The sequence below is a fragment of the Stegastes partitus genome, unplaced genomic scaffold, assembly GCF_000690725.1.
Source record: "Stegastes partitus isolate 25-593 unplaced genomic scaffold, Stegastes_partitus-1.0.2 Scaffold214, whole genome shotgun sequence".
Lineage (NCBI taxonomy): Eukaryota > Metazoa > Chordata > Actinopteri > Pomacentridae > Stegastes > Stegastes partitus.
The window spans coordinates 170078-193540 of NW_007577945.1; the positions used below are offsets into that span (position 1 = coordinate 170078).

At 42.5% G+C, this 23463-nt stretch overlaps 1 protein-coding gene across 1 annotated transcript in view; it reads left to right on the forward strand.

Annotated features, from left to right (window-relative positions):
• The window catches only part of cdh7a (cadherin 7a), a 136286-nt gene that overhangs the window by 57484 nt on the left and 55339 nt on the right, over positions 1 to 23463 (forward strand). The window contains exon 3 of the mRNA XM_008280929.1: positions 8218 to 8337. Coding sequence (XP_008279151.1) covers positions 8218 to 8337 — 120 coding nt within the window. The remainder of the gene's footprint in view (positions 1 to 8217; positions 8338 to 23463) is intronic.

Consider the following 23463-nt stretch of genomic DNA (forward strand, 5'->3'; position numbering starts at 1 on the left):
GCAGCTAAGGAGCTTTCTTTGACCTCCCAATAATAACTCAAGCACAAACATACTAGAACAAGCTGAAAACCCAAAATGCAAAACACGGGCTCTTTAAATCTGCAATGAATTCTGTTTTTTGGCCACTTTGCGATGGTGATTATCGCGTTATGTTGGTAGGATTTTAGCAAACAGTTGTGCAGTTATGGAGCAAAACTGGTCGTATTTCTGGGCACCTTTGTTTAGAGTCCCTGCTGACTCTTCAGGGACATGTCTGTCTGCGTTCTGGGCTGTTTAGGGTGTGTACAGATGCTGTTACTTGAAACAACCTGAAGAAAAATGGTGAAATCGTGTCCAAAAAAAAACAATAAAATCGAAAGCAGTAAGATGCAATAAGCCACAGCTTCATAGAAGTGAGGGGGAGGTGCAGTCTGGTGGTAATTCTCAGCGTATTAATCACTTTGTTCACCCTCTTTCACCTATGTAAATGATTAATATATCTTATTTTTAAGCGTCACTGCTGTAGAAATCCAGTATATACTCGCACATTGCACACAAGCTCATTCTGTATCCCAGCACCAGCTCAGTACCTCAGACATGCGTAACACTCTGCACATGGAAATGAGTGGAAACCAAGGTGTCGTGGCTTCTTCTTCTTCTTCTTCTTTTTTTTTTAAGAACGTTCAAAGTCAAAATTAACATTTCAGCAGGAATACAGTGGCGCTGGGAGCTGTTCCAAGGGAAGCAGTGCTTTGCTTACAGCGCAGGCAAGGAGATCTCTGAAGGATTACACAGCTGACTGTCAACAGGGGGTACAGAGCTCAGGCTTAAGGAACCAGAGGATTAGAGTACAAGGGCTGGGAGTCTCGTGTCCAACCCGAGATAAGACGGCAACTCGGTGCATCAGCCTCAGAGGGAGGACGCGTTCCCACCACGAGTTGCAGGGTCACCTTATTTACTCTGCCGGGCACCTGTGAAAGTCTTCAACGCAAGTGGCGGGGAACGACGGGGGGAGAGTAATGCATGGGCCCCGTCTTTGTAAATATCTGCTCAGAGCAATTATCAATGCAGTAAAGAACAGGGAAGGGGCCAAGCACCTCTTGTCCTCCATAATTCCTTTATAGATGTCTTTAAATCATTAATGGTTGCAGCTTTGCACCGCTGATGAATGGGTTCAATTTAGAGGAAATCATGAATTTAATTAATTAAAGTAATTAGAGGCAGTGCTCGTCCATACACGCTGAGACCTTCTGGCCCGGGGATCTCTGAAGGCTTTTGTCTTAATCACGGCAGGGATGTCAAATAAAAGACAAGAGAGCTTGAGGACAGTTGGAGGTGTGACAATCATGAGACTTGGCTCTCTCTCTCCCTTCCTCTCTCTCGCTCTTTTTCTCTCCGGCTGCTCGGCGAAGGGGCCAAAGGAGCAGTTGGAGGGCTCATTACAAGCATCGAGAATGTAATGTCAACCCAAGGCCACAGCTCTTGAATTTACTACTCACCAGTCCTATATCCAGCTGTCATACTTCCTGTCTAATTCATGAGAGCAAGAGGACCGGGATGGGACAGTCACTTTAGTTCTGGAAATGAAAAAGGCGTTCCGGTTTAGGGAAAGTCGATTTAAATTGTTTTTTTCGTCATTGCAAGCGGAGGTTTGGAGTCATTTTTGTTGTTGTTGTTGTTGTTGTCGCTTTTCATCGTGGGTTGTAAATACGCACTCAGGTACACGTTGTACAACCCAGTCGACTGTTTTGCTCTTTTTTTTTTTAACAAAGCTGCGTAAATTCAATTACATGGCAATTATTTAGAATTACAGTAAAGTGGCATGTTTTGCAAGCTTCTCGTTAACATACACGAATCAGGCAAAACACTAGAAACAGGTCTGAATATGATGCAGCATGATCCCAATGCCGAACCATAAAATGAAATTAGAGCTCATGTGACAGCATCAAATCAAGTGAACATCCATCCATCCATTATCTATACACCGCTTAATCCTCATGAGGGTCGCAGGGGGGCTGGAGTCTATCCCAGCTGACTTAGGGCGAAGGCAGGGGACACCCTGGACAGGTCACCAGTCTATCACAGGGCTACATCAAGTGAACATTATATTATAAAAAAATAAATGAAAACATTGGAATGCATGAAGTCAGCAGGCACTTATAACCTCTTAAGACCCCAGCTCTTGTTTGATATGCATTTTTTTACTGGATCAAATAGCAAAGAGGAATAAAAAATACAAAGAAAATTAAAACATTGTGGACGCCAGGTCTTAAGAGGTTAAACAAAGTCTTGAATCTCATTGTTTTTGCAGATCTGAATACATGTGGATTGAACTCCCAGTTCCTCTGAAACAGTGGGGCGCAGGTGTGAATGCGTATGAATATAATCAATTTAATCAACGATGGCAACCACGAACGCTCATAAAAGGCGTCGCAAAATGGCTTAAATGAATTGTTTTACTGTGGGTTTTGTAGAAACTGTACGATGCAATGTTCAAATGACAGATTTGTTCTGTTCGAGTTTTTGTATTTGGGCCCTTCGTTCGACAACACATGCGATTTGTATTCATATAAAAGTCACATCCCAGGGTTACGTTTCTCAAATTTTTCTCGGGCATTGTGAGTCACACTGCGCCTGACAGTTGCATGCCAACCCGTATATGCAAGAAGAATACCTGTCTGGGTGTCAGATTAAGCGCCCCGCATTTATTTTCATTACTGGCAGATGACAGTTGTTCGCCGAAGATTCGGAATTGATTAGGAAACCTGTTTTGTACACAGCTGTGGAGAATAAATAAAAAAAAAAAACGGCAAGATCTGATCCATGGCGTCAATGAAGACGGACAAATACTGAAGGGGCGCTGACGGGGCTAATTGAGTAGCAGATGACAGCCCGGTGGAGCAGAAAGAATCTGTTGGAATTTCAGGATGTTCGTCATCATCATTGTGTTTTTTTCCAGCTTCACCAAACTGGTATCACCTTATTGCTGGACTCACCCGTAGGAAAGAGCTGGAAAATAAACCCCCTAAAAGCCGCGCTCCTGCCTGAGTCCATATTGAATGTTAATTTACTGCCTGGTCCGCTGCAGCATGTGTGGAGTGATTTTAACTATCAACCTGTAATAGAGATCCAGACGTCGCCTGAGTTCTCTTTCATACAGTCATCCTTTGACCTTGGTGTTTTAAACTACCTGTAATATAACCTGTCATGACTAAGAGGTGATGATATAATCTAGGTGTCCTTCTACAAGCGGCCTGGTGATAACTTCTCCAGCTTCGCCAAGCTTTTTTTTCCCCCTTCTTCTTCCCTCTCTCTCTCCCTCTCTCTCTTATATTGTTCACATCCAGGGCCACAGCCTGTTAATTCTGCTTTATAGCCAGAATGGAGAACTCTAATCTTCAATTTCCATGATCACTTCATTCTGTAAAAGCCTGTAAAATACATCTGATGTTAGAAAGTGAGATTTTTACTGGGATGTTTGCTTCAAAGTAAAATATCACCAACTTGTAAGACGGCACTTTGTGTCATACGCTACAATATGGGCCCCCGAGCTTTTGCCAGACATGTGCAGCTCGCCATTAAAGTGAAATATTTAAGCATCAAGCCGCTATTCAAACTGGAAAAGACACACACACACACACATGGAGAGAATGTGTGTTTTCAAGGTTATTTTAACAATGTCTACTGTTGATGATTTCACTACTGCCAAGTGTGAGACTGCTGTAGGCGTCAGCTTTAAGAGCATCACTGACGTACAGTCTACAAGCAAAAAAAAAAACCCCAGCCATAAACGCTTGTTTGTGGTAATTTAAAATTGCTTTTCCTCTCCGTTATCAGATGAATCAATTCTTTTTGCCCCCCGAAAAATGATTTAGAGAATAAAACCAAAATTAAAAAAAAAAAAAAAAAAAGCAACCAGATGGAACAAGAAGGCTCATTCATACCGTAATGAATGACCTATTGAAATTGATTGGCACTGATTATGTTTTTTTTTTTTTCTTTCTTTCCTTTTTTTTTTTTTTTTCCCTGTGAAATCTTCAAACGCTTCTGCGCTTTACCTTCCGAGCCACGGCTGTCAGCTCGAGTCACATCAACGGGCGTTCAATCGGTGCATTTAAAGGGAAGCGCAGAAGGAGTCGCGTCTGATGTCTTGTGCCTCGGAGGAAGTGTGGGAAGAGGACAATGCGGCGCTGCACGCAGAAACAACAGTTGTCGGTTGTCAGCAGAGTTCACAGTTGAGTTTGAAAACAAATTTCCTTCTTGTAGGCTGGGAGGACGTTTTGGGGATTCGGGGGCACTGCCGGGCACTATAACAAAATCAGACTTTATATCTTGGGGTTTTTTATAACTTTATCTGCACAACTCCAATACATGATGTCAGTGGCGTCCCCCCCCAGAGTCTCGTGTGTGCGTGGCAGCGACTGATCCGTGACTCACAGCCCGACGGAAAACACAGGCCTTATTACAGTTAGTAACAAGAAACCCTTGCTTACGACGTTAACTGCATCGGTTCGGTCGCTAATAGGCGGTTGATGGTGTTGTGTTAGCGAACAGATGTGCCCATTATATAATGCTAATGCATAAAAGCGGTGTTGTTGTTGCGCTTGTGGTTTTGAATTAACGGAATAATTATTTATTAATTTACAGCAGGCCAATCAGACGAACAAACAGTGTCACAGAAGGATAAGCAGTGCAACAGATGTAATATACTGTATATAGGGTGTCGAGCTGAAGCTGATTTGCAGCACCTGTTCCTAGTTATGCTTTTACATCTTGCTGACAAATGTGCAGATGTGACAGAATCTGGATTGAAAACAACGAGGCAGACAGTGGCTACAGTAGATATGTAAGCATAGATGAGGCAGTCCAGTCCAGTTATTGTGAATGCAGCTTGCTATGCGTGCAACTCCTGCATCTAACTTCTTTTATTTTGGTGCAAATAGTTCAGATGCACCCAAAATTGTGGACCATGAATGACACATGTTCCCCCGTTTGTCACTTTCCATACACACTGTAAGTTTTTACCACATTATGTTGACAGTAAACAGAAATAAAGGTGCAGATAAGTTAGTAAAAATGCAGCTTTTCTTTGGTTGTATTAGAAGCAGTGTAACATTTTATTATAATTTCAGATTTCTGCCTTTTGTTTTCATCCCATCCAACGCTTTGGCCGCCCTCTTTCTAATGAATGCAATGCATAATGTTTGTTGTTCTATCACATCTCAGCATTTCCCACAGGTTGAGAATTACTTGTGGTGGTGGGTGGCGTGGCGTGACTGATGTGCATGCAGAGACTCATGCGGTTTCGAGGGGGAGAGCGTAACTCAGGTTGTTCTCTGAATCAATAATTCACAGAATGTCCCCTAAACTCCTCACATGCGGACTGTCGGTAGACGTTACGATGTACAGATGTTCGCTCGCATGTGGCGGCAGACGCTGCTGGGCGGCTTGGCGCCGAGAGGCCTCTAGTCCTCACCCAGTTAGTGCAGCAAACACAACCGTGGCAGATGTGCGACCAAGTATTAGTTAAAAAAAAAAGTGAAATGAGGCTTTATAATGTCAGATTGACCCAAGTTTAAACACAGTCATTTTATGTTCCAGGTCAGGTCACACAGAGACACTTTGGAGCCCCGACTTATTACAATTGCTGAGCTTAACTGCGATCTTACCTGCTAGTGCTAATGCTGCGATGCACAAAGGTGCTTTCGAGACTGCAATTTGGCTTTTATCCTCCTAACTTGAGCTTACAATTAGCAAATGTGGATAAATTCAGGAGAACCAAGGCTACGTTCAGACTGCAGGACTTAATGCTGAATATTTTTGTGAAATCCGATTTTTTTGCGAGTTCATTCACATTTACAATTAAATGCGACTTGTATGTGATCTGCTGTGTGAACTTCATATAACCCAAAAGTGTCCCGCATGCGCAGAAGAGGACACGACGACATCACACGCAGCGAGCATGCTCAGTGAAGTAAACATGGATGGTAACGGTGGAGAGTATCTTGCGATTTTTAAGCTGTTGTCCAACCAGAGTCAGCACATTTACAATGAAATTGTTTTAAGGAGAAGATTGAAAAGGAGGAGAGCCAGGTTTTTGGCCGTGGGGCAGTGGCAGCAACATCTGTACAGAGAAACGTGTGTACATAGTCGACTTGAACGAATTGTGACGTTTGTCATGTATCAATGACGTATGGGTCGGATAAATGGCCGTTCAGACAGAAGTCAAGCGGCAAAAGATCAGATACCAATCGGATTTAGGATATCCAAGTGGCCTGTGTCGCTTTTGAAAAAATCTGATCTGCGTTGTTCAGACTGTGATGAAAAGATCAGATACAGGTCGCATAAAGATCTGGGTCACTTCAGCCTGCTGTCTGAACGTAGCCCAAGATGGTGCCACTGGCCGAAACCAACTCCTCTCAACTTTCCTGATGTAATTGGATTTAACTCTGATAATAAAACAAGCAATTAATTAAGTAATCTCGTGGGGCTTGTGACTCAGAAAAATTTATTCACCGTTTAACAACCACTTTTCTGGTCGCTGCTGGAGGCTTGGCGCCAAATGGTGGGAGTTGCTATGGCGATATGGAGAGGTTACTTTAAAGCTGATCCCGGGAGAAGAACTGACCAATAAGAAAAAAAGGACTAAACTCTCAGGATCTGATTGGTCGATTGACTCGTCTTCTGGCCAATGGAGAAAATAGCGAATACTGTCTGAAGCTTAAACAGAATTAATATATGATAAGTAGGTATTTCTAAGTGTCTGGCTTTGGTTTTTGCAGCACAAGGACCTCTTATACATCTTAATGACACGTTGAATTGGTAATTAAGGAATCTGGCAAACATTTCAAATTAAAGTATAAATTAAATGGAAGCAGTAACACCTTTGTAAGGAGTCTTTCTCTTTTTAATATGAATTCCCAAAAGGCATCTCAGCCTATTATACCAAATACCTTCGTCTGCAATAAAGGAGTTTAATATGTTTTTAAGGTTAAGGATTAATCCATAGAAGGATTGATATGTTAAATGGATTCCAGGCCAAGAGTATAGACGACATTATTTTGGATGTTGTTTACGTCAATTTCTAAAAGATGCCTTTTCACTCCGCTAAGAGCGACGCAATTCATCCATCCAGCTCCATGATTAAACCACAATGTCTTCCTGACTCTGCACTCACATTAGAATTTGAAAAAGCAGCAGCAGCAGCAAAAAAAAAGAAAGAAAACACTTAAGATATTTGTGCTACAAAGCTGAAATCCTTCGTCTTGCCTTCAGATATCATTTGGTTTTCATAGCTGCGATTTCTCTTCAGCAAAACAACATCCTCTCTAGAAGATGTTTGTGGGCCTTAAATCAGTAAGTGAATGAGTTACCATCTGTGCATGCTAATACTGATTTTAATAAATAAAAGGAGCTACTTGAAAAGGAAGGTAGAAAGCAACAAAGAAAAGGTTTTCCCCCCCCGAACCTGTTTTCTTCCAAAACTTGTGTGTGTCATAAAATTCTTTCATCTACAGAGTTTTATTGAGCCCTAATTAGTACAACACAAAGGTATGGTGTCCTCCTTCGACATTGCTGGAGGCCTAATTTGCACTCTTTGACTTTTTAAAAACCACAATAAGTTGCAGTTTTTGGATGATATGAGATACACGGTAATTTATCTTTGTGTTTTTTTTTTTTAAACGGATGCTTAACCTATTCGGCTGCTGAGATGAAATCAACAGATTAAAGTCGCCAGAAAAAGACGCCGATGAACTGATCCGCACGATGAAAAACAATGGCGGCGAAATGATCTCTGAAGGAGTTCCGCTTTAATCCTGCCGCAGCATCCCCGCGCATTACGCCAGCGACTGAAAGTGTTATTTGTTTAGCAGCTTTTTTTCAGGCCGAGAGCAAGAACACGACACATGTCAGATCTTTTGGTTCTGCTGAAGATCTCCTGTGAAACGCCGCTTTAAACTCGCTCAAGACATTTTGTATAAACATGAAATAGGAAACTAAAGCAAACACCAGCCCCAGTAAAACAAGACAGTGTAAAGACTAATGACTAATGAGATTATTTACTGCCTCAGAAGTTACAGTTTTCATTGCTTTTCTCCTCTCTTCTCCCCCCCCTCTGCTTTCAACTAGAATTGGTCACACGCTCTGCTGATATGATGACTATTTCCACATTTAGCTCAGTTTGACTTGGCTTCTGGATGTTGTCTTGGAAACTAATGAAGGGCTGTCTGCCCACAGGAACCATGGTAGTGCAAGTGGCAGCCACAGATGCAGATGACCCAACATATGGGAACAGCGCCAGGGTGGTCTACAGCATCATCCACGGACAGCCGTACTTCTCGGTGGAGCCAAAAACAGGTAGGTGCAGACGTTTACTCCCACCGGTTTTGCTTTGAAGGCTCTGATACTGCTACAGCTCATCATTTGATCATCTATTTACTATACACACATACACACACACAATTTTTCTGCCAGTTTTGAGATTTTGTGTTTTTGCCTGGACTCCTCGCCCTGATTTAAAGTCGGCTGTATTTTCAGATTTTTTGTTTTTTTGGCTTCATTCGTATGAAAACCTGGTGACTGATGAGTTTTTATTTTGCTTATGTTGCCCAACTGCCATCAATCAAATGTGACCAAACGGCAACCACGCAGGCCTGATGAAGCAGATTGGGTTTTTTGACAAATGAACCCACATTTTATTACTTTTAATAGTGCTCCACCTATTCAGCTTTCGTATAGAAACGACAGATTTAAGATGGTCAGTTTAAAAGAAGCTACTCATCAAAAAAGATAAAGCAATGCCAGAGCCTTTGTAGCTCTTCTTTCCTGTCAAAACTGACATTGCCCACAACTTAGACCCTCAAGAGTGTTTTAATCAGTGCGATAAATCCCCCTCTTAAAATTATAATATCGTTTTCTAAGTCCATGTCTAATGTAAAGCACATTGAGTTTAGTGGTCATTAAATGTGCCTTGACTTTGCACCTTCTGCCAAACAGTGGCCACAAGTGGCAATTATGAGATAAAAACACATTGGGTGCTTTTTCATTACGCTAACGTCTCTCCTCTCGCGTCCTTCACTCGCATCGTCTTCGCTCTTTCTCGCCAGAATTTTAAAGGTAGGATCTGCCTGTGTTTACTTACACCATCCTCCTTCAGAGGCCTCTCTCGTTTCCTCGAGATGCATTTAAGTGGCTTGGAAAGATCCCATCTAATGGCAAAGGGCGAACCTTCCCACGTCACGGAAGGAGAAAGGATGCACAAGTCAGCCTTATGAAAAACACCCACAGAATTTTCACCAATTTTGATTTTCTTGAGTCGGTTTCTGTGAAAGCAGCATCATTAGTTGACCCAACTGAGAGCCAGCGGGACAGGATCACAAGCATGAGACCTCAGACATGCCTCTTTATGAGGGTACGCTGTGTTGGCAGAGTTGTAAAAGCAACTCTATTATATTATATTTAGGCATTTTCACTTTTATTCAATAGAGTGAAGTAAAGGGACAGACTGGACATGACAGTGGATTATAACAGTCAACTAGGCTCCCAGACATAAAGGTCCCATATGGTGAAAATCTATTTTTATTGTGTTTGCTGGTTGTTATTAACTTAGAGGTGTAAACTATTTTCAACCATTCTGAAGAGCAGCTGCCTTTCAGCCGCCCAGGTTCGTTTACACTCCAGAGCTGCTTCTGTTAACTCTAAAAGTTAAAGCAAACGTTCTGCTGCTGGCTGCAAAAGTGAGCACCAGGGTATTTATGTGGGCTGTCCCAAGCCAATGCCATAGATCAGGTGTTACGCCCAGTTCTAGGGGCACCTGAACGCAACATGAATGCTCCATCCCTCTCTGGTTCCAAGCAGCCACACCACAGCAGTTTTACTATGACAAATGATGATTTATTTATAATAAAGGAAGGGTACTTAAAATAAGAGTGAGCTCTACTAAAAAAAACAACCAAAACGAAGCTAAATTAAGGGAGAACCAACTATCGAAAAATAAAAATATCGAAAATAAACACAACGTCTGGCCTCCCTAACCAACATAAACATGAGAAAACGGTGTAACAAAAAAGCTCACTCCATTCACAAAATCCACTACAGACAACCGGTGACGTGGTGCCGGTTGGGATGCCGGTGAGGAAATTGGCTCCGCCCATCTGACCCTCAGTCTCTGCGCGCCTGGTAAAGTCCTCCCTCCGTATTTAAAACCGGAACTTCCGCTGGATCAGCCAATCCGGTCGTCGTGACGGCGCAGCCCTATTTACATATCTAATAGAATCAGAACGGGTTACACACAAATCATAGGACATAATATTCCATAAACAAATACGACCGCAGTCGAAACATCAGGATTGAGGCAAATCACAGCACTTTTAAAAGTAACTGGTATCGGCACCAATCTTAACCCATTCCTCGTTGGCATCCTCTGCAATGGAGAGTTGCAACGGAACGCTTTGCAAAAAACATGAAGCATCACAGAAGTCCCTGTCATGGTGTTTGTTGTTGGCTGAACTCCCACAATGCTCTCTGCTTGCCAACATGGAACAGCCCAACCCTCAAAACCACCTCCTTAACATTAAGGAGAAGCTCAAAAGCAGAAATGCAGCATTGCAAAGCTCTTTATTTGCCAAGAGTATACAATAAAATGATTTTACTAACTTTAATGTACTTAAAGTGTGTTATAAGCGAGAGGAATGTTATCGCATTGGGGCTCTGGTTTGGCAGAAACTGAATATCAAATCAGGGAGGAATAAACTCCTGTCTGGTCTGGACATTGCTTGTCTTGATCGCTCCCAGCCTCTTAGGGACTGAAGACCCAGTGGATTACTTTTGTTATTGATGGAGACGTCCCCACAACAATCGAATATCCTTCGTGTTACTGAGTTGTGTGACTAATGTGGCTACCTGTTACCATTAGCTTTGATTGTATGAACTCATAAAGGTGAGAGACATTGAAAGGAGTGAATCTGAAAAACAAGAAGTGAGCTTTCATGTTGCCAGATGTGCTCCAGTGCACCTAAACTCAGCAGCATTAAAAGGCCCAAGAGTATTGATTTGAAAAATGCTGCATAGGAATTCATAGAAAGCCCTTCAATGTATGTATTTTTTCTTTCAAGGGGTGTCTGGGGCGGCTTTAGGCTCGCTCACACTGACACGTTGGCTTTGGCATCAGCAAATTAACGAAGCTGCAGAGAAGGAAGCAGACAAGCAAACTTCAGCAGCGCCACTTAATGTGATAAAGATGACAGCGTTCACATTAGAAAACAGTTAAAAGTCAGAGAAAATGGCCTAAAATGAGCTTCAACATAAGATGTAAGGTGGTTTGTTGACTTGTGGGCCCGTTTTATCCTGAGAAAGTGCAGCGGCGGTCCTCGCTACATCTTCATAGCTGGCTCATTAGCCACTGCCCTGCCGACGCTCGGCTACTTCATGCAAAGCACTCTTGCAAGAAAACAGGAAAATATGGGCCATCCCATAATATTAGGCTTCATCCTCTGCTTCGAGAGCAACACGCACACACACACATAAACATGCTGGGATTTTATGAATGTACTTCTAATTCATGAACTGGTGAAAGCCACCGCAATGCAGGGATTTATGTCGCTTATTCTTCACACTCAGGCAGACACAGAAATAAGAGGGCTGCTCGACAAAACAAACTCCAGCGTGACCCGTAAGGTTCACTGTAAACATCCAATAAGCCTAACCACCGGAAGAAAATGGAGCATTCGAGAAAAATAAATGTGTATCACAAGAAAGGAGATAACTATATACTGGGGCGGTATAATGGATGTGCTGTGTGAGGAGGAAAGGATGTTGTGAGCATCAGAATTCATCAACACATTTAGCCGTGAAGCCTGCACAGTATCACTGAATTTTCGACGGTATTTTTTTTTTAAACTTTCCGGAGACCTTCGACTAATGAAGCCTCCTGCTGCAGCTTTCATTAGCGAACATTTTCATGTTACCATGTTTTTTGGGTTGAACATTTACATGTTTTATACGCTCTAAATGCAAAAGTTCCTCGCTGATACTCTTTAAGCTCCAGCTGCTCCACTGGGACCTCTCTGAGGCTGCGAGTCTTTGATTATAAGTGAAGTTCCTCGTGTTGCTTAGAAGCTAAAACTTCTGTGGGCTAATTAATGTGTTAAAACGCTGTGATCACCTTCCTTAAGATGAGTTGGGTTCACAACTTCTGGAATTTATACTTCAATGTTTTTTCTCGTTTCCTTCTTTTTTTTTTTTTTCTGCCGTGAATGCAGCCGGTGATCAAGCGTGTGAGGTTGATCTGATCCTTTGCCGTCCCTTAAGCTAAAAAATAGCTCGCATTTTGAATAAATTAAACTAAATTTAGCCTGAGACAGACCACCTCTAATTTTAATAGATGCGTCAGAGTAGCTAACAACGTGTATTTATAAGAAATCCCTCGAGTAACGTTTTAAAATGCACAATTTTCTGAAGATTTCCAATAATATTGTCTTGCTTTGTGTAAATCACATGTTGCCCCACCTTTACTTTTATCTAAGAAGCATCCGGTTGAATTGACGAGCATATTTTTTAACTTAGGGCTGCACAATATTGCAAAAACTGGCATTGCAATAGTTTGCTTTTCTGCACTTTATATTCTGATGTGGGGGGGAGAAAAACCGAACAGGAATTTTTAATGAATGGCTTGAATAACCTTATTTTTTGAAAGAATTAATCTTTCTAGAAACATAAAGGTGATTTTGTGGGGGAGTGCATCTGCATCGAAAATAGGAATTCATTTAAAAAAATGCTTTGAGTGTGAAACATTTAGAAATTTTCTTATGTGGTGTAACACTGGCAAGGGCACCCAGAATATATTTTTTTCTATTTGGATGGCGTTCAGATCCGAGCTTTGTGATGCTGATTTAAATGGTCAAACAAATCACTTGTGTTACCTTGTGCAGTGGCAGCATTTTAAAATGAACTCAAGAGTACATTATATTATACCAGACTTCTCTTGTAGATCAGTTATAGGAAATGAGACCCATGCAATCGTTTTTTTTTTTTTTTATCAAGTTAAAAGGTTGTTGCGTGATGTGTTTGAGTTAATTGCGTTACTTCACATCACATCTCCTGACTGTTACGCACGTTGCAGTGTTGATGTTAAAGCGATACACTGTGCAGGCCAAATTTGATTTGCACAAATTAACTTTTAGTGCTATTTAATCACCATTCCTTGCCAGAACAAGGCAGCACTTACAGCTACGGTGCTATGAATTGATGTAAACTAAAGATATTGAGATGATTTTAATAGCCACTTGGTGGTAGAACAACAAGCTGTAAACACAGCGTGGATATCCAGTATTATTGTTACCTTTCCCCACATTTAGCAGATACCTAGAAATACAGTCGTGACTCGATAATCCGACCCCTAACAATCCTAAAACCTTGCTATCCGACAGGTTTTTAGGAAAAATGAACAGGACCCATGAAAAATAGCCTTAACAAACCGACAGCCTTGGATTCCAGCATGACATTTTATGTCACAAATAAGGATAACAGTGTATTAACTGACTGAACAATCCCACAGATTGGCTACGTTCAGACTGCCGGACTTAATGCTCAATTCAGATTTTTTTGTGAAAACCGTTTTTTTTGTGAGTTCGGTCACATTTCCATTAAAATGCAACTTGTATGTGATCTGCTGTGTGAACTTCATACGACCCAAAAGTGTCCCGCATGGACAGAAGAGGACACGACGACGTCACACGCAGCGAGAATGCTCAGTGTTTACAGAAGTAAACATGGATGGTGACAGTGGACGGTACCTGCCACCCCCCGCCGCCGCTGCCACCGATGGTGGAAACAGAAGTGTGACCGCTGTCCTAAACTAGCATCAGCAGCCAAGTCCTGTCTCTGAGTTCTGGCCACTTCCACCCCGTCATAGCGCTCTCCCAGGGGTGTAAGTGTCTCCCCGACCGCGCTAAATATTCAGATATTCATCATTAATTGGGCCTGAATATCCAGAGACCAGAAAGTGCTATTCAGACCAGCTCTACTAGTTATTATCACAACTATGAACATTAATTAACAACAAATGAGCCTTCAAGCATCAAGCCCTCCTTGTATCTCGACCTCCGTCTTGACAATCTGACAGTCTTGCGATCCGACATAAAAGAAGGTTTTACATTTAGTGTCGGAATATCGAGTCACAACTGTATTATTCCTTTGATTTTGTACTGAACCAAACTTTTAATCCCCATTTTCGCTCTGATTTAATCTTCACCAACTCATAACTGAAATATGTTTTGCCGCTAAACATTCACAAGACAGTTGTTAAATGTGTGCTGTCACTATTTCAGTTTATTTTTTATTCTGTAGCTAAAAATCTATTAATCCACAGTGATAATTGTGAACATTTACCCTCCCATTAGCTCTCCTCTGGTCCTCCAGAGGAAACATATGTGTCCCTTTAGCTGCTACATTCAACGCAGCACTCGGCTGCTATTTGCCGTCTTTGCGCCGTCTCGTCTGCCCGCTTGGCGTCGAGCAGGTAGTGTACAGTGGGCTTTTAGAGCTTTGTGTTAGGATAAAAAATGGAAGTCACTTTGGGGAAAAAACGTATTTGCCAAGTGAATTCTAGGTTTAAGCATGAAGAGTTGCTTAGTGCAGCTTTAAGCATAAAACAAAGCACACAGATAAACCCCACATTGGTGCTCTTTCTGTAGTACAACGGCTGGTTTATTAACCTGTCAAACAAGCGTACACACACACACACACACACACACACAGTGAAATGTGCACTCAGATAGAGCCTTTGGGCCCCTGCCAGCGCCTCGGCTTGCTGCTGCCCATCTCCGTCTGACCACGACTGATTATGCTTGGCTCTCTTTCCATTCACGTAGAAGGTGATTGGATCTCACGGTTATGAGATGCAATATTGGTGTCAGAATTGAATAGCGCGGATGGCCGTCAGAGAGGTGCGACTCCATGTGGGACTCGATGCAGGGAAGCATGAAGACATGTTCTTTTGTTTGACAGGACTAACCTTAATAACAAGCTACTGCAAAAAAAAAGACTTATAGTAACTTGTGCATCAAGGGGAAGCTCCTGCACTCTTTCATAGCAGCATTGTTAATGTCTACAAGTCTCTATTGGTTTATTGATGATTTTCTTACACTTTTTTTCCCCCCCCTTTTATATTGCTCCCTGAAAAAGTACGAGACGCGGCCGTAATTGAGAGAAATATGAGGAAGTGTTCACTTGGTTACCTTCGTCTTCATCTTCATTTAGTTACCTTTCAAGAAGAACTTCCTCGGGGAAATAAAAAATTATGCCACCACAAAACGCTCTGCTGGTTCCCTGTAAAAAAAAGAAACCAATCCTGTCGCGTCATCAGCTTTGCACACAAACGTGCCACTTTTTTTTTTTGTATTTATTGTTTGAGGTTTATTTCTTTGAATTATTTTAAAAGAATCTCCGCAGTTGCTTTCAGCTGATTAAATTTGTCAAAAATGTCAGTTTTGAATTAAACGACTTCGACTGGCGATCCACTTTAGACGCACTGTACATCCTTATTTCTGCTCCGTTATGTCTTAAAATTGAATAAAATTTGATCGTAGAGGACTTGGGAAAAATAAAAAATAAAGGGAGGGGGCTTCATTTATCATATAGTTCCTGGTGGAAATATGTAAAACTGGCACAGGGCTGATGAAAATTTGATCGCTTGCCTCTGGCGATTTAAAAAAAAAAGTTTGCGGGAACACTTGTACCCATCAATGACTCTTGAATGAGATTTCATGAGATCAATACCAATTAGAGCAAGAGAAGACATTTACTTAAGTGATGTTCAAACACCATGTCCGCCCCATAAAGTCCCCATTATTCTCATATCATGCTTTTTTTTTTTTTTTTTAGACTCTCAGCTCGATGACTGGAGCTCACGCTTTCACAGCCTCAGCTGACGATTTTCATTAAGCTAAGTGGATTCTTTTAATCCCAAGGTTGATATTTCAAAAGCTTTAATGGGTTATGATTACTTGCTTTAAGTGGCCTGTGTTCTCCTACAGTCGATTGTGACACTAACCAGAGTTAAGTACATTTGCACATGGGTACATACCGCGCGTCGTACATAATGAGTAGCAGGCGGCTCCGTTGAATGAGACGAGACGCGGGGATGTCAGCGAATGTCAGTCTACTTGCAGTTTGTGTTTTGTGTTGAGGTGTCTGGGTGTTAAAGAGCTTTTCATGGTGCCTTTATATCTTAACAAACATGCGATATAGGAGACAAATGTATCACAATAAAACAGACCTTGAAAATTATGAAATTTTTTTTTTTATTAGCACTTTTTTTTAAATATAGAAAAGCAAAAAAAAAAGGTTTAGTTTGTATTTTACTTTGAATGGAACCACTTTAGCTTGTTTACAAAAGCACACAAGTGATCGTTTTAAACACAACTATGAAAAATACACACACAAAACATATTTAAACACAGAAATAGGAATAAAAGAATGATGCATGGTACATAAAGAAAGCAGCTCTTGAGTAGCTCGCCTGGACTGGATGTCGAAGGCCTTTGCGTACACCTTGACGTCAAGTCCGTCAGTCCTCGCAGCAACAGGAAGTGAGTTTGAATTGGAATTGTGGTAAACGGTCTGCACTTATATAGCGCTTTTCTGCCTTTGCGGCACTCAAAGCGCTTTACAATGTTTTCCCATTCACCCATTCACACACCAATGGTGACAGAGCTGTCATGCAAGTTGCTAATCTACCATTGGGAGCCATTTGGGGTTCAGTGTCTTGCCCAAGGACACTTCGGGGGAACCGGGGATCGAACCGCCAACCTTGCCATCAGTGGACAACCCGCTCTACCACCTGAGCCACAGCCGCAGAATTGTGGGTTGATTTAGACCACACAACCCCCACCAGGGGAGGTCCATGGATAGATACGGGAGTACAAGAGGCCCAGGTGATGGTGAGGTCCGCCTCGGGAGACCTTACCTTGAGAGAGCGACGAAGGTCAAAGGGACTCCATTATGGAGGGCTATGATGGGCCTTTTATGAGCCAGGAATGGAGCACACTTGGGATTTCTTCCGTCATATGCTTTGATGCTGGTTTGCATCTCATGCCTTTAAATGACACTACTGAACATTCTATCCAGCAGTTTTCTCCTCGCTATCTTATATGTATGGCCACGACCTATCACAGCCGTTTACTCACCCAGGTCTATGTCTACATGTAAGCATGGACGCCTAAATGCATCTTGACACTAGTGGACCGCGTTGGGATTCAGATCCCGCGGGCCCCGTGACATACCTGCTCCGTTCTCCAGAGTCAAAGTCAGCTGTTCTTCAAAGGAAAGGCGCCTCTTCCTGCACATATTAAACAAGACGATACCAAGAAATGTATAAAATATGCACTCACTGCCCTGGAATCACTGTAATTCTCATGAATGTAATTGCAACTTCGCCGTGCCATTTCTGACACGTATGTGCAGTAAAATAACATGTTTTTCCTGCAAGACAAGACGAGACAAAGCAAAATCAATGGAACTCTATATTGTGTGAATAATCACAGTGTTTGTAGCTGCAGGCGAGAGTGGACACACACATCGTGGAAATGGGTGGTAATGGACAGAAAACCAGCGGGAGTGGAATTAAGAAAACAGGGCAGACACTTTTAGTGGTTCTGATTTTGTAATTATAAGAAGAATTTTTGTGAGGTTTGTGGAAGTCTGTGTTGAAAGTGTCCCTATAATGTTACAGAACACGCCTGCACAGAGGTTAATACATCTTCTGAGGGATGTATGTCTGGAAAAGACACAGCACGGGAAATTACAAATCATTTTAAAGCTGCACTGTCTTTTTTTTTTAAAGACACAATAACACAGTTTAAGAAGACAAACTTAATAGCAATGTTCAGTTTGATGCACTTTTGCTACTTGTTGCCTTCTGACCACTGGCGGCCAATGTTTGCAGACTTTAGATTAACGTCGCTGTAGATCCGTTATTTCTGAGTAAGTTCATTTACTTTATGACTCTTCTGTACTTGTGCCACTGACACGCACTAATTTTATCATTTTTCTATAATTACCACTTGTTGCCATAGTGGAAAAAAAACGATACCCACACTTTAATGAATTGGGTAGACATACATCAGCTATGGATATGGAAGGCAGTCAGCTAGGAAATTGATTGTGCAATACGTCCTTTGTGTTGGAGGACAAAATAATATGAGCAGAATGCAGTCCTATATGGCAGCGCTGCAAACTGGGGTATTAAAAAGTAGCACAGAAGAAACGCTGCGTGCAAGAAATTAGCATGCGGTTGAATAAGCTGCACAAAAAGTAGCTTGTTGAAGGGTGATTGCTTTTATGCTGGGGATTACTTTTGCTCAATTGCAGTCAATACCACAAAGTTTTGGTGATAATACGAATAAAATGAGTTGGATATGTATGTGTAAACGTTAAAACAGCAGCAGAATCCTGATTCAGTAATGAGCTGATGTGTGTTTTATTGCTGTTTTTACCCATAGACTGTATAAAAGATGGACGTAGCAACCGGCCATGAAAAATGAAGCCAACCTGGGAGTGTCAAAAACCTGCAATATCACTACGTCTGCTAGCTGCTGGCTCCAGCTAGCCCTGGCTCCCATAGACTTGAATTGGAAAAGAAGTTATCACAGATCACGAAATACCGCATTCCTACAGCTCAGGATTTTTTTCTTATTAGTTTTCATGGTCAAATCCAGAGATCAGGTGGCCAATCATCAGTCAATCAAAATCAACATTTTGTGGGGCAAGGGGCGTGGCTGGCTTGATTGACAGTCGGCAGCGACCATACAGATGAAGCGAGCAGAAGGCGGTAAATGTGGGCGGGGCAGAGAGGGCCCACCTCTCAATCCGTCTGACCAATCGCTGCTCCTATGGCTCCGCCCCCCTCCGACGATTTTTGCATCACTGGCTCCAAAAATCCAAGATGTCAACCAGGAAGTAGCAAAACCCTGGCTTCATTTTCTCAGAGCAGAAACCAACGGGTGACGTCGAGGTAGCTACGTCCATCTGTTATACAGTCTATGTTTTTACCATTAGCATATTGCGTTCCTTCGCTCTACAGGTGTAGCATCCCGCGCTCACCTTATTTGCAAACTGGCTACGAAGGGGGCCAATGGTGTTTGTGGTTCACTGTTAGTTTTTAACATATTGTCAATACCATGTATCTTACAGAATACACTCCAGAGGTGAGACGCTAGCGTTCCGACAGCGAGGCCAGGATTGAGTGTTGTGGGATGAGCGTTGTGCTTCTGTCTTTGTAAGTTACTAATTAGTCCCATTTGCGGCGCACGCCTGGGCCATAGCGGAGGGTGACTTTGACAGAGTGCCTGCGCTGAAATACACTCTAAGCTCCACGCTGCAATACCGCGCTAGCGATTAAGTGGCAGAGGGCTAATGGTCGGGTGGGGGGAGGAGGAGGACGCGCGTGACCCGGTGTTAGGTTGGGTAGCATCCTGGCTCCCTTTCGTCTAACAAGTCTCTTTACTCCGGTTCTTAATCCCAAATTGAATCTACAAGGTGCCCTTGGGAAAAGTACTTAATCCCGAATAGCTCCAATAACTTCCGAGCAGTGCATAATGTCGGCAAAATACATAAGTTGCCCTGCCTAAAGGTGCTCAGTTAAGACAGCTTTTTGTAATATATATTGATTGATAGCTTGTAGTTTAGTCTGAAGGTGAAGCGGAAATGGTAACGCCGTTCAGGACCGGGTTCTAATTGATGGCAGGCTCAAGGAGGTTTGAACAGCTGCCTGCAGCTCCGCACACCTCGGCGATACGGCGAGTCCTTTAGAGACAATTATCCGTGCACATTAACACTGCTAAGCATGCGTGCATGCTCGCGAACCTCAATGGCTGGAATAACAAGAGAGAATTCGGTTAGCGGGAAATGCCAGGTGCCTGAATGAGAGGATTAATTACATTCTGAGGGGGGTATTTAAGATGTGACACGGCATGCCTCTCAAAACGACTCGAGTATGACATCTGAATATGGCAGGCACTCAGGTGATGGAAGCCTTGACGGACTGAGCTCCGTCTCCTCTCGGACTAAGAATCTAATTAAACTGAAATCGCTCAAATAAAGGAAAAGGCCATGTCCAATCCTTGTGTACTCTACAGCCGTGAAATCTTGACACCGGGGTCAGGAGAAGAGGGGTTTGCTGTGATCAGAGCTGTGATTAAGTTATTAACATGGCCTTTTTAAAAAACCTTGTGTGCTTTCCTCTAGACTCTAGAAAAAAAAAAAGAAGAAGTGTGTGGCTTCTCGCAGGCCTCTACTGGTGGTGGCTGCACTAAATCGAGAACATTACAGCTGAAGGCGAGATATAAATCTGGCCGCCTCCTGCTGTTCGGGCAGGTAATATGGAGCGGGAGGTGCGATTTTTTTTAATTCTAATCACAAACAACAACACGAATGTACTGGCAGAGAAACACATTTCCTTTCAGCTTAGCGTTACAAATGAAGGAGCGCTTTGCCCCGTAACATTTCGGATACGATGATGTATTTCTAGAACACGCCGCGCCTTCGTGCCGTGGCATCACGCGGCACCTTTCACGCTCCCCGGGTAGGTAGGGTGACCGGTGATTAGAGCGTGATGCTTGAATGTCACTCAGTAACAAACTACCCCGGCCGCGGGTTTTATTCCCTATTTGTACGGCCTGTTTCCGTGTTATGGGATCTATTCCTTGTAAGTGGACCGCCCGAAGGTTCGGCGAATCACGCGCCGCACCCTTCATGTTTAAGCGTTCATCACCTTCATCAGTACCTCTCATAGCTGCACGCAGAGCCAGAGGGTTCCTCCGAAAAAGTCTGCGCTTTTATTTCCTCCTCGCAAGACAAATGTCAAGTATCTGGGCTTTAGCAGGGAGCGCGGCCCACCCGTCTGCCGCCAGTGGTGTGGAGACAGCTAGATAAATGCGCGGCTACAGCGCGTCTGGCTTTGCACCGGAGGCAAGGAGTCCCGGCGATGGCAACGCGAGGCCGCGCCGTGATAGCGACAGAAGGATTTTAATCATCGCCTCTCCCCGGGAATGACACCAGCGCCGCACGGGGTAACAGAGATAGAGAGAGAGGAGGGGAGGCAACGCTGAGCACCCAGCAGACAAACAACAGCCTCGCAACAACGCCGTGTGGATCAGCAGCTCCCTGAGAAGTCTATGTGCTTCTGGCCAGGCGGGAGAAGAAACATGTCGCTGCTTTTTTTTTTTGTTGTTGTTTTCATTTTTTTATTTTTTTTTTTTAAGCTCGCTGGAATTCATGGCATCATTAACCACAGCCAATATTTCTCCGACTCCAACACACCAAGCTGATATTAAATAAGTATATAAATTGTGTGTGGGGGCCTATCTATGGTTTAGAGAGAGCATCCATTTGTCTCACTGCTGGCTGCACAAACTTAACATCTTTTTATTGTTTTTGCAGCTGTTATTATAATCCAACCATTATCCTGCTTCCTCTTTTTTTTTTTTTACTTCTCCTGAATGTTTAAAGACGCCTCTTTCAAGTCTAGACGTGCATTCTTTGTCCCCGCGTTGATGTTGTACGGAGCGGGAGAACAGAAAACTTTTCTGTTCTGTTTTTAGGGAGCCTTGCCGGATTGAAGCCTCCCTACTAACCTTTTTTTTCTGATGCAACTCAGTAAACAGGGTTCACAGGTGTCACTGCAGCAGGCAACCCGAGCAGTGGTGGTGCTCTTTAATTGGCTACGAGGTTACACCGCGGAAGAGGCTACAGAGGAAGCGACGAACCAATGGATGAGGGAGAGGGATGTAAGGGATAAACAGAGCAGATGGGTGAATATCCACAGTGCAGAGATAGATGCCTAAATTCTCAGCATAAAAGCATTAAAGCTTTAAAAAAAAAAACAACAAGAGAGAGAAACAGATGACATGTTTTGACTTTGTCACTGAGGCTTAACCAAAAGAGGGGGAAGGCTGCTGTGTTTCCCCCTCAGTGCTGTATGACAATGTCCCGCTGTTCATTATTTTGATGCGGGACTGAAATGGCATGTTTTGTAGAGCAGCAGCAGCAGCAGCAGCTAAAGATTATTGTTTTATTGACCAACGTCATCCCACTGTAAGCCCACAGGCAGGGGGCTTCAGAGGGAAAAGAAGTGGACAGCTCACTATAATTTAGCTAACTGAGCCATTTACTTAGAGCAGCCAATAACAGTTTTCAGTGGGAGCGACTGTAATGACATTAATAAAGGATGGCAGAGAGAGAAAATTAAACACTTAATGGAACTGTTTATTTTCAAGTGCTGCAGCGACTGACGGTCAAAAGGCATCTTCAGTTTTCCTCTTCAACTCTCTTTTGACCCACTTCTCTTAATTTGTTTGTCCTTCCTCCTTCAGTTTTTTTTTTTTTTGAGATGTAAAGTTTCTGTTCTCCCGCAGACTTCAAATCCTTCCTCAGGTTAAGTTGAGTCTGGTCGTGGGTGAAGGTTTGCATTCATCCTCATCACCCAAACGACGCTTCTTCTTTTTTTGCCTTTTTTTTCTGAGTCAGTTAAAAGAATTCTGGATGTGGCGCGTCTTAATCATCTTAGTGACAGCAGTTTATCAGATTTGTGTTGGAGATAAAGAGCCATAAATCCACTCCAAATTAGTTTCTTTAAAAAGAAAAAAAAAAAAAAGGTGGCTTCACTAATTTAGACTTCAGTATCAGAATTGTGATGATTGTTGTTGTTGTTGTTGGATCTGATGACTGGAGTGAAAACAGGAGCAGCAGGTGGCTTTTTGTGTGTAGATTAGCTAAAAATGTTTGCGAGCAGCCCACAGCCAGCTGACCTTCTGACCTTCATGGTATAAATCTGATTTTTTTTTAAATGGACACCAGATTTTCTTTGCAGCAGTCTGAATATATATATATAGATATGTAATGTGTTCTCTAAACTAAATCTAAGTTTAAAAGTTTGACAAATTGTCCAATGAACTTTTTTCGCATCTAAAAATTGACAAAAATACTTTTTATTTTAATTTGCTTTTTTCCTCTTGAGTGCATCGACACGCCGCGTATGACTTGACCTGCGATTAAAAGTCATGTGACAAAAATTCAGCAACTATTCAGCTGAACTCAGCTGAATGTGTTTTCACATACAGTCCTCAAATGTGTTTATAACCTTCCATTAAAGAAAAGACAAAATTTTGAATAGTCACTCAAATAACTGGAAACTGAAAAAAACAATAATAAATAAAAATTTGCAAAATTATAATTTAGTGAAATAAGATGTTGCTTGAGAATTGTGGTTGAAAAGAATTATTTAAAAAAAATTAAACGGGGCGCTGCTATAGCTCACCTGGTTGAACTGGCGTCCCATGTGCAGGGCTACAGAGGTCATGAGTTCAAATCCAGCTCATGACCCTTTCCCACATGTCCTCCCCACATTCTTCTCCCCTACTTTCCTGTCTCTCTCTCACTAACACTATCCAATAAAAGGCACAAAGGCCAAAAAAATTACTTAAAAAA